This window comes from Schistocerca serialis, chromosome 8 (assembly GCF_023864345.2).
Source record: "Schistocerca serialis cubense isolate TAMUIC-IGC-003099 chromosome 8, iqSchSeri2.2, whole genome shotgun sequence".
Taxonomy (NCBI): Eukaryota; Metazoa; Arthropoda; class Insecta; order Orthoptera; family Acrididae; genus Schistocerca; species Schistocerca serialis.
This window is the reverse complement of record NC_064645.1, coordinates 77,791,209-77,803,537: the sequence shown is the minus strand read 5'-3', so window position 1 is coordinate 77,803,537 and position 12,329 is coordinate 77,791,209. Positions and strand designations below refer to the sequence as shown.

Sequence of the window (12,329 nt, the reverse complement as noted above, 5' to 3'; positions counted from 1 at the left end):
GACAACTCATCAAGTAAGATATTACTTTCGCATTCATTGAATGCATCTTGCATAGTTGGTATTATGCTGGTTTTGATTTTGTTCTGCATTTGTCTGTCATTATGGATGGTGTGCCATTTAAATCTGCCATTCAGCTCTCTGTTTTCGTAGCTGATATCAGGCCTCCATGCCTGGTTGCCTTGGGATCAGGACTGATACAACGCGACACCGAACATCATTCATGACCCAACTAATTTTTAATTGCATTTAATAAACTTTTATCCTGGCAGGTTAATGCAGAACAGTGATTTTTCCTTTGAAAAAATTATAAAAGACAATAACTCTGTTTGGGATCAAATGTTAGTGTATCACCCAAAAGCCTGCTTTACAGTAAATTATAAAAATATTTTATATGAAGATAGTAACTGTTCTCGAAAGAACAGGTACCATTGATGACCATGCAGCTTCTCTAGAATAAATAATTAATTGAAACCCTCAGCTGCTCAGATGGATAGAGCATCTGCCATGTAAGCAGGAGATCCCTGGTTCGAGTCCCGGTCAGGGCACACATTATCAGCTCTCCCCATCGAGGTATATCAACAACACCTGTTGGCAGCTGAGGGTTTCAATTAATTGTCATTTATAAAAATATTAATCCTTGTTTGGAACTAAATATTAAAGTGTTTCCCAAATGCCTACTTTACAGTAAACAACAATAATATTAATCCTTGTTGTTTGAACAAATAAACAAATTTCAGTGCTAGCTTTAAGAAAAGTTACTAGAAATCATTAACTCTGGTTTCAGAACAGGTTATTCAGACACATCAGTACTTATCTAAACGAATTATTGTTGTAGTTGTTGTTGTTATGGTCTTCAGTCCTGAGAATGGTTTGATGCACTAAACGAATTAGGAAACATAAATGTTTGGGTTAGAGGAAATTACTAATAAAGGGGCATCTTAACAGGCAGGAAAGCATACAACAAACACTGCTTCTAAACGAACCACCCAGTGGCTGACAACGCGCCCCTATCTCTCAAGAAAATTCAAGGCTCCTCACAAATGGTCACCCCAAGTACAAAGGCTGTGCCCCTCCAGAACATAGACACAAACAGATTTTCACACACATGAATGTTTACTGAAATTGGAGGTCCTGTCACAAGATCCAGTTTCCTTTAAGTGATGAAAGACCGCACAATGTCAAAACACTGGCAACTTTGTTCAGATTTCAGATCAGAATAAACAGTTAAGCTGGTGTGCATCCAAATGTATCACAGAGCCATGCAATAAGCCTTCTGTTGGAAAGGCCCCTGATATTGCAGGGAAAGCAGCAATTATTTCACTGACAAATTAAGCGCATTACAGGAGAGCTACTGTGATAAATCGCTATGGAAACCCGCAGTTACAGGGTTAATATCATGCTGTTTCACACAACAAGACAACACAGTGTAATAATTATCTTAAGACACCAGAAGGGTACATTAACCTTTCGTAAACTAAACAAGGCAAAACATACTAAGTAAAGGCAGGTATTAAACAAAGATGAATGCCCCTCCCGTAAAAAATGGGCACCATTTTGTAGCCAGGTAACAATACCATAAAAATGATTATAATTTATAGAAAGGACTAGCCCAGTACTCTTGGCGAACTTAAGCATACCTGGAAATAATCTAGAGAAAAGAGGTGATAATTAATTTGTAATGAAACTTACAAACATGAATGCTGGCAAAACAGCTGGTTAATCGACAAGGCAATAAAGTGTAATGGTTCACTCAAAGACCTTAAAAGAACTCAATAAATACTATGTACAGAACTGTCTAAAGGCAGTAAACATAACAAACAGTGGTGACAATAATTTGCGGCTCCAGTATGATTAAATACAGCTTGTGCAGCCACATGATACACACAGTCACTATCCAAGTGTGTTTATGAAGCTCGTTACCTAAGGAATAAACTTACACAAAATTCCTTAAATATCTAAAGCGTTAAGGAGAAACACATTGAAATTAGCAGTCAGAAGATACACAGTCTTCTCAGCAACAGTCTAAAACACACTTCAGAAACATACATGTTTTGACGCTTCAAGCTAGGGAGGCTGAGCAGTGATCACGATCTGCTTGTTAATACTTCTACTACCAAATCCTAAGTGAGATGAAATCAATAGTTCCAAGCACATACTGAAATGAAGTGGAGTGATCGCGGGAAAGGAGATAGGTAGAGGAGGGGAAGAAGACTAACTGATGCATTGGTGGGATAGAAGGCTGTGTGTTGCTGGAGTGGGAGGAGCGTAGGTAGAGGAAGGACAGGGAATAGTGAAGGTTGAGGCCAGGGAGGTTATGGGAACATAGGATGTATTGCAGGGATAGTTCCCTACCTGTGCAGCTGAGAAAAGTTGGTGTCGATAGGAAGGAACCAGATGGTGCAGGCTGTGAAGTAGTCATTGCACACTGGGTTAGGCACCATATTCAGTGACTGGGTAGTCCAGCTGTCTCTTGGCCATAGTTTATTGGTGTCCATACATGCGTTCTGACAGCTTCTTAGTTGTCACACCCACATAGAAAGCAGAAAAGTGGGTTGCAGTTTACTTTGTGATATTGTCATTATTCCATCCTGGATTTTCCATTCTTTAATGTAAATTCTTGAAGTTTTAAAAGCAGTGTTGCATGCTTTTGAGCATATCCATAGTGTTGTCTCTTGAGTCATTCTAATATTGTGTTAATCTTAGCAGACATGCCATTCATCATGGAAATATTGGTTAAGGAACAAGAGTTCCTCATCAAGATTAATAGGATTTTCATTTCAGTTTGATATTTGTTGGTTTTATGAGAGTACCCTTGTCATGGCATGAAAAGCATTCCTAGAGCTTTGTGGGACTTCTATCGTGTTTAGTTGCTACACAATCATAATGGTAACTGCTGTTGTAGCCATCAGCTATTCATGTCCTTAAATAATATTGATACAAACAAGAAAGACATATAAAAAGATGAATAGGTCAATAAAATTATTTTTTAACCTGGTCCACTTCTTCTTTTGTCTTTAGCTTGAAAAATAGATATCTTCCTGACTTAAACATGCAGTTGAGTTCTCACTTTAAAATACATTTGATTATTTTTAGCTGTAACTGTACCTTGATTCCTTGCTTTGCAAGACTAACACAGTACATGTATTCAAACCGATTTTTCTTTTTAGTGGGAGGAGATACAGAGGAAGAAAGAGGCTGAGGAACGCCGTAAGTTCCCTTTAGAGCAGCGTCTAAAGGAACATATAGTTGGCCAAGAAGGTGCTATTACCACAACTGCATCAGGTATGGTATTTTCCCCCCAGGGTCTCACCACTTTTTGGTGGGTTCATGCTTGGCTACCACGGGGTCTTTGTAGCATCTTTTCTCTTCCGTGCTGCATGTCTATCCTCTTGCTATTCTTTTTCTCCTCCCTTGGGGAACATGTCTGGGATGTTGTTGGTGATGTGTTCTGCATATTCAGTCACCAATATCAGAACAGTCTCTCCACTGTCTTTCATTCCTTCTTTCTTTTCTTCATTCCCTTTCTCCTATCCTTCCTCCACTTCGGTGTTTGAGGTTCCTCTTTTTCTTCTTCTTCTTCCCTGTGCGCTCCTGGAGGCAAGCCCACACATCTGACACGTGACAGGTGACTGAGTAACTTGTAATTCCCGGCCCTGGGTTGACAGTTAGGGTTTACACTTACCCACTGGTAGACCAGACCCAGGGAGGGGTGACTGCCTCAGCTGCTACCTTCCTACATTGCCGATTGGTCCCTCTGTCAAATGTTCGGGAGGTGTGACCTGAGGTGTGAATAATCACGTAAGGTGGGTGCACCCCTTTCTGAGGGGGACCTCCAGTTGGACAGTTGGAAGGAGCATGCCATCGGAGATGCTGGCAATTGAGGGGGATTTACTCGCAATGAGCCAATCATGTTCAGTCAACGTATACCAAACATAAACAGAATGAGTCTAACAATTTAAAGACCTTCCCTGCTGCACCACGGTTCCTTGTGGTTTCACATACTGGAGACGGTCAGTCCTGTGCTACGGTAAATCTGTTTATTACTCAGAAAGGTGTTGATGCAATTGCTGGTCCTATGAAATCCTGCTCTCAGTTACGAAATAGTGCTTTGCTTTTGGAGACAACTTCTGATTCTCAAGCACAACAATTGCTTGCAGCTTCACTCCTCCACAGCTGTCCCGCTTGTGTCGAGGCCCATCGAACCCTTAATTCTTACCAAGGTGTTATTTACATTAGGCTGCTCAATGAGCTGACTGAGGCAGAAATCGAAACATACCTCTGTGATCGGGGTCATTGCATGCTTGGGTGATGAAAAAAGTCGACGCATGCTTAGTGCCCACATGCACTCTTATTTTGATAGATTGGTGCTTCTGTCAAAGCAGGCCATGATGATATCACAGGACAACCGTACATTCTGAGCCCGATGTTCTGCTACCAGTATCATCGTTACAACCACACTATAGAGTGCTGTCAACACCTGCCAAAACTGTAACCTGTGGCAGGGATGCTCCCGAGGGTGTTTGTCTGCCTCCTTCTCCCCGCTGTATCAAATGCAACAGTGACCATGCCATCTCCTCCCAAGACTGTCCTGTGTATCTCAATGACAGGGCTGTCTGTGAGATCTGGGTGAAGGAAAAAATGCCTTACCCGGTCACTTTTAATTGTTGGCTAGTAGGAAAACCTCCATGATACCATTTGACACCTACAGTACTGTTCTAGCTACATTTTGCTCCATGAAGGACATGGCCATGCAGACATGTGACCTTAAATTTAGCACCATGGTTGTGAAATCATCCAGCAGTGCAACAAGCCACCAAACTTTCACCTCATGGGGTGAAGTCACCTGCTACCAAACAGGCTGGCAGAATGTACAAAAGGAAAACTCCCATGAAGACTTCCTACATCCCTCCAGCCAACAAACATCTGAGTCTTCCTTAGCAAACCAGAAAGGCTCCACGAAGTTAAACAAAGGTAAACAGTCTTCTCCTTCGCCAACCCAGAGATCCTCCTCGACTGTGTCGATACAATACCCTCGCCCAGCTGACCTCCGTGTCGCTGGAGCGCACCACCAACCGTTTTTCTGCCCTGGACTCCGCAAACTGACAGAAGTAGTCTGCCGATGCTTCTGCAGACCTCATGCAGCAGGATCCTCCTGCCTCTGTGCCCTGTAGCAGTGAGTCTGCGAAGGCTGGCACTTGACAGCTGCCAGGGTGACAACCTTTCATTTTTTCTTTGTCATGACTCTCCTCCAATGGAATGCTCGCCGCCTTCAAGCCAACAAAGAAGACTTAAGTCTGCTCTTAGAATCACAGCATCCACCTGTACTCTGCCTCTAGGAAACAAAATTGCGTCCTCACGACTGCTTTGAGCTCTCACATTTCTTCCCAGTCCGCTTTGTCCTTCCTCCAGAGGAAGGCATTCCATCTCATGCGGGTGTCATGCTGCTCATCCGGGATGACGTCCATTGTCACCCCATCTCCCTGACTACCCAGCTCCACGCTGCTGCAGTCTGCATTTTTCCTCCTCACTTGACCTTTTGCCTTTGTACCGTTTACATCCCTCCGTCATTCAGTGTCACCAGGGCAGACTTACTCCATCTTACTGGGCAGCTCCCTCACCCCTCTACTGCTTGGTGACCTTAATGCACACTATACCCTTTGGCACTCGCCCAGAACTGGTCAGTGAGGTGCCCTCTTGGTGGCTGACCTTCTCAATCAACTTAATGTCATTTGCCTCAACACGGGAGCACACATGTTCCTTTCAGACTCCATTCACAGCTATTCCCATGTGGACCTATCCTTCTGCAATGCCCAGCTTGCCCATCATCTCAAGTGGTCCATTCTCTCTGACACATATGGTACTCGAGCGACCATTTCCCTCTTGCCATCCAATTGCTGACTCCTACCCCACCTACATGCTCACCCAAATGGCAGCTTTCTAAAGCCAACTGGAGGCTTTGCTCTTTCCTATAGCGAATAAGCTAACTGGATTTCACTCACTAGTTCTTTTAGCAGTTCCACTTCCTCTTCCATCATGTGGGCCAACCTGCGATGGCTCTCTGGGATCAATGTCCATTTCCCAATTTCCATCCTGACAGTAGCAGATGATGTCGTAGTGGATCCTATTGCTATCTCCAATGCCTTGGGCTGCCATTTCATAGAGGTTTCGAGCTCCTCTCATTATCACCCTGCCGACCTCCATCAGAAATGAGCGGAGGTGGCTCAGGTGATACCCTTCTCTTCCCAGAATAGTAAGTGCTACAATGCCGCCTTTACTATGAGGGAGCTAGATCATGCTCTCACTTCATCTCGATGCTCCGCACCAGGGTGAGATGATTTTCACATTCAGATGTTGCAGCACCTTTCTCTTGTGGGCAAGCACGTTCCCCCTCATATGTACAGCAGCATCTGGGTGGAGGGCATGTTTCCCAGACACTGGCCTGAGGCCACTGTCATACCCATAACAAAGCCCAGTAAGGACAAATGCCTTCCTTCTAGCTACCACCCCATCTCTTTCAGCAGCTGTGTTTGCAAGGTGATGGAACGTATGATTCATACCTGGCTGGTATGGTGGCTCGCGTGTCGCAATTTACTAACTGTTACACAGTGTGGATTTAGAGCGCGCTTTTCTGCGGAAAACTGAGACTTTGGCCATGTTTATCAATTTGGAGAAAGCTTACAACACCTGCTGGAGGACTGGTATCCTCCGAACTGTCTACACGTGGGGCTTCCCTGGCTGGATGCCCTGTTTCCTTCACCAATTTTTAAAAGGCTTTTTTTCAGGGTATATGTAGATACTGCCTTGTTAGACACCTTTATCCAGGAGAACAGTGTGCCTCAGGGCTCCATCATGAGTGTCGTCCTCTTTGCTATTGCCATTAATCCTATAATGGCCTGTCTCCAGCCGGGCATCTCTGGCTCTCTTTCTGTTGACAATTTGCCATCTATTGCAGTTCTCCAGGGACCTGTCTCATTGAGCAGCGTCTTTAGCGGTCTCAATCCTCTTTATTCATGGAGCATCAACAATGGCTTTCGTTTTTCCACTAACAAAACCGTTTGTATGAATTTCTGGCGGCACAATTGGTTTCTCCCACCATCTGTATGTCTTTGACCTGTTGTGCTTCCATTTGTTGAAACTACAAAATTCCTGGGGCTCATGCTCAATAGGAAACTTTCTGGATACTCCCATGTGTCTTACCTAGCAGATCCGTTCAAAACATGAGTATAGGTAATTCATTTATGCATCAGCACGTCGTCCGTCCATGTTACACCATCTCAATACTATCCACCATTTAAGAACCTTCAACATCGCAGCACGTCAGCAATTGTTGGTTAATATATTAAAAAACTAAAAACCCGCCTCGATTGCGAAAAAAGCACCTAGTGTTAACCCAGGTTTCGGCGTAGATAACTACACCTTCTTCAGAACAACAATAAAACCCACAAGTGCCTAAGAAGACCTTTGTCAATGATTAAAAGAACACCATAGCTATATACTTATAAACGAAAATGAAAAGGAAAACACAAATAGTACATATGTACAAAGTCAAAACCACTACTTAACTTAATAGTGTACGCTCCACCTCACACCGGCCTATGTTCGATGGACCATGACCCGCCATAAACTGCAGCTACAAATGGTCACTCACTTACAAGCCCAACCCGCTACCTATGCACATGCGCAAGACAAGGGAAGTTACTCAAATGCGCATGTGCATATGAATACGAGAAAGTTTATACATGGGTCGGGGCTAAATAGCCCATATACTCCCAACCGTGGATCAATGTATATCAAAAATTGGAATGGACAGAATAAATGATGAGCTAAATAGGAGATGAAACCTAAAAATAACCGCACACAGTTGCTTATGCTAGGAAAGAAACATATATGGAGCTACCTATGACAACAGGAGGAACTCTTAAAAACTATACCTAAAGCCAGTAGTTAGCCTGCGGGGGGGGTGGGGGGGTGGGGGGGGGGGGGGTGGGAGGTGCGCTGAGGGGACGTAATCTAAAGACATCATGGTAATAAAGATATAGGGATAAAACGTAATGTGTTCAAGGGGTTAAAATCACCTTTGTCGTAATAGGAAAATGAGGATAAAAAGAAAGAAGATGATCAGCTTGACCAACCGTGCTTGCCAGTCAGCGCACGCATGTAAAAATTCCCAGATCATCAGATTTACAAGTATGAAGAACAAATTAAAGGTGCGAAACATTCAAAAAAAATTTCTGTTTCTTAGTAGGATTTGGTCATTAAGGATATTATCTTTAACATGTTGCAGATGCTTAAAGATCTGCATTTCTTCCAAAACATCCAGTTTTAAGCCCTTAACCTATTAAGTCTTCACCCTAGGGAATACATTAGATGACAAACAAGTGGCAACGATATCTATCCCTTACATAGGCAATATAAGCTACAAATTGGGGCGTTTACTCAGAGCCCATAATTTCAGTTGCCTATTCTACTAACAATAGTTTACATAGGAATTTAATCCACTCCTTGCAGAATAAGAGCAATAAACTTTGCCAATCAGGAGTATATAAAATTACATGTGGGGATTGTCCAAAATTTTACATCGGGCAAACAGGATGAGCTCTGGGTCTCAGGTATAAAGAGCATATTCCTACTAGAAGCGGTGACGGTACTAAGGGCTCTACTTAGGCGGAACACCTTGTGCAAATGGCTCATGCGCCGAGCCCTCCAGTTAATAACGAGTTACTTCATGCCGAGGTTAAGGGCTTAAAACTGGATGTTTTGGAAGAAATGCAGATCTTTAAACATCTGCAACGTGCTAAAGACAATATCCTTAACGACCAACTCCTACTAAGAAACAGAAAATTTTTTGAAGGTTTCGCACCTTTAATTTGTTCTTCATACTTGTAAATCTGATGATCTGTGGATTTTCACTTGCGTGCGCTGACTGGCAAGCACGGTTGGTCAAGCTGTTCATCTTCTTTCTTTTTATCCTAATTTTCCTTTTACGATGAAGGTGATTTTAACCCCTTGAAGAACGCCTTACGTTTTATCTGTATATCTTTATTACCACGATGTCTTTTAGATTATGTCCCCTCAGCCACCCCCCCCTCCCCCCCACCCCCACCCCGGCTAACTACTGGCTTTAGGTATAGTTTGTAAGAGTTCCTCCTGTTGTCATAGGTAGCTCCATATATGTTTCTTTCCTAGCATAAGCAACTGTGTGCGGTTATTTTTAGGTTTCATCTCCTATTTAGCTTGTCACTTATTCTATCCATTCCAATTTTTGATATACATTGATCCACAGTTGGGAATATATGGGCTATTTAGGTCCGATCCATGTATAAACTTTCTCGGATTCGTATGCACATGCGCATTCGAGTAACTTCCCTTGTCTTGCACATGTGCATAGGTAGCGGGTTGGGCTTGTAAGTGAGTGACCATTTGTAGCTGAAGTTTATGGCAGGTCTTGGTCCATCGAACATAGGCCGGTGTGAGGTGGAGCGTACACTACTAAGTTAAGTAGTGGTTTTGACTTTGTACATATGTACTATTTGTGTTTTCCTTTTCATTTTCGTTTATAAATGTATACCTATGGTGTTCTTTTAATCATTGACAAAGGTCTTCTTAGGCACTTGTGGGTTTTATTGTTGTTCTGAAGAAGGTGTAGTTATCTACGCCGAAACCTGGGTTAACGCTAGGTGCTTTTTTCGCAATCGAGGCGGATTTTTAGTTTTTTAATCTATCCACCATTGTGGCATCCATTTGACCACTGCTGCCTTTCACACTAGCCCAGTTGAGAGTCTGTATGCAGAAGCTGGTGAACTACTGCTGTCCTACTGCTGTGACTCTCTCCTCAGCAGATATGCATGCCATTTGTCTGCCATGCATGGCCACTCATCCTATGCCTCCCTCCTCGATGACTTATTCGATTGCCAGTATTGGGCACATCTCTCTTCTCTGTTACCTTCTGGACTTCGCTTTTAGCTCTTGCTCCGGCAGCTTAACTTTTTGCCACCTTTGGTGTTAACCCTTCACCACCTTAGCTTCATGCGGCGAGCCATGTTCACCTTGGCCTTCATTCACTTTTTGGGAACACTATTTCAGTCTCACTCTATCACCTTCAGTTTCACAGACTTCACACGGAACTTCGCGATAATACCTTCTTGTACACTGATTGCTCTCGGATTGACTGTGGTGTTGGGTGTGCCTTCATCATTGGTACTGACACTTTTCGGTATCGGCTGCTGGAACACTGCTCAGTATTTACAGCTGAGCTCTTCGCCCTGTATTAGGCCATGCAGTACATAACGCAACATAGGCTTTTCCATTGTGTCAACTGCTCCGACTCTCTCTGTGCCCATCAAAGCTTCTGTGTACTGTACGCTGTACATCTCTTACAGTAACATGCCCAGGAAAGCTGTCACTTGCTCACTCTTGGGGAGCCACTGTGATGTTTATGTGGGTTCCTGGTTATGTAGGTCTGACAGGAAACGAGGCCGCTGATGCTGCTGCCAAAGCTGCAGCCCTTGTACCTCAGCCCACTAGTTCCCACATTCCCTCTGATCATCTCTGTGCTGCTGTCTGTCAGCAGACAGTGTCACTTTGGCATCACCATTGGTCCTCCCTTCATGGGAACAAGGTCCAGGTTATTAAGCCTCTCCCAGCAGCTTGGAAACCACCTCTCGTTCCTCTTGCCACAAGGAGATCATTTTAGCTAGGGTGCTTATCAGGCAGTGTCTTTTTAGTCATCACCATCTGTTAAGTGGTCCTCCCCCAACACTTTGTGCTCATTGCCCTCAGCCTTTGACGGTCCACATTTCCTGATGGAATGCCCTTTTTCTTTTAACTGCTTATGTTCCCATTTGTATTTGCTGTCTGAGTTATCAGCCGTTTTAGCAAACAATGCGACAGCTGTTTCCCTTTTTATCCATCGTAGCAATATGGCAAAGGACATTTAATCTCTAGTTCTTGACCTCCATTTCTCTATGGCATGTTTTATAGACCTTTCTCCACATCCATATTTTTAGCTGTCTTCTCTTCTGTTGATGTAGATTAACGTGTAGACATTTTTAACTCCTTTCTTTGTCTTCTACAGTTCTGACACATGCGCATATGACCCTAGTTTTTGCACCCTAAAACAAAACAAAACAAACAAGGTAAGTTTTTTGTAACTTACATCATGTATTTGTACGTGATTGTTCAAATGGCTGTTTTTATTGGCGTATCTCCCTAAGAAAAGCACATGTCTTACATTCATAGTGAAAGAAACTAAGAGCTCTGTTTGTGTGTGCGGCTCTGTCACAGCTTCATTGAAATAGCTTTCAAATATCATAATAGCTACTGCTTATCTTACAGTAAATGAAATTTCTGTGTTTCATTGCAGGAAATGGGGGTATTAACTTTCAGAAAACTTTAAAATGTATATTTTGAACTTTTTGTGCCTAAGTAAGGTAAAGCTGCAATCAGGCCAAAGTGCTATACTAGGCATGGTTCTGTTGAAGATGGTATGCCATTGCCTTCCAAACATTTGAAGTCATCTACAAGAAGAAGGAAGGAAGGAAGATTGGGTTTAACATCCCATCGACATCGATGTCATTGGAGATGGAGCACAAGCCCAGATTGTGTCAAGGATCAGAAAGGAAATCGACGATGCCCTTGTAAGGGAACCATCCCAGCATTTGCCTGGAGCAATGTCGGGAAATCACAGAAAACCTAAATGTGGATGTCCGGACACAGGTTTTAACTGTCATCCTCTTGAACATGGGTCCAGTGAGTAGGAGATTCTACAGTTTAATAGCATATACCCCCAAACCAAAACACAATTAAGTTTGGTACCTGTGTTGGAATGACACTTAGCCAGCAATCCACACATTAGAACTAGGAAGAAGAAAATAAACAGTTAATGTTTAGCAACATGCAATGACTTAAATCAGCAAAGCAGATTTATAGTGAAAGCAGGAGAATTTATAGGGTTGTAAACATTTATTGTATCTTTATTGATCTGCATTACCAAGTTCTCAATATAATGGACAAAAATGGATAAGATGTCTACAGGCTGTCACAATGAGAAATATATGATGATCTGATGGACTAACATGTTAATTGATGACATACATGTAAAACACTCAAGAATATTTTTGTTGATTTCAGCTCACTGTCTTCATTGTAACTTTCTGTAGAATAATTTATCCATTAATCCTTTGTGTGCACTTTTTCTGTGCAGTAGGAAAACAATAGTCATACCATTGTCAAGTACAACTGGGTGTACTCCATGTGCAGTGGTGCAGACTTAAATATTTCCAGATCAGATTCATTCACATATGACAAAAGTGTGTACATGTGTGTGGGGG

The 12,329-nt window shown here is 42.8% G+C and overlaps 1 protein-coding gene across 1 annotated transcript in view; it reads left to right on the top strand.

Annotated features, from left to right (window-relative positions):
* The window catches only part of LOC126416579 (caseinolytic peptidase B protein homolog), an 88,181-nt gene that overhangs the window by 45,764 nt on the left and 30,088 nt on the right, over positions 1-12,329 (top strand). The window contains exon 5 of the mRNA XM_050084329.1: positions 3,168-3,282. Within this exon, the coding sequence (XP_049940286.1) occupies positions 3,168-3,282 (115 nt within the window). The remainder of the gene's footprint in view (positions 1-3,167; positions 3,283-12,329) is intronic.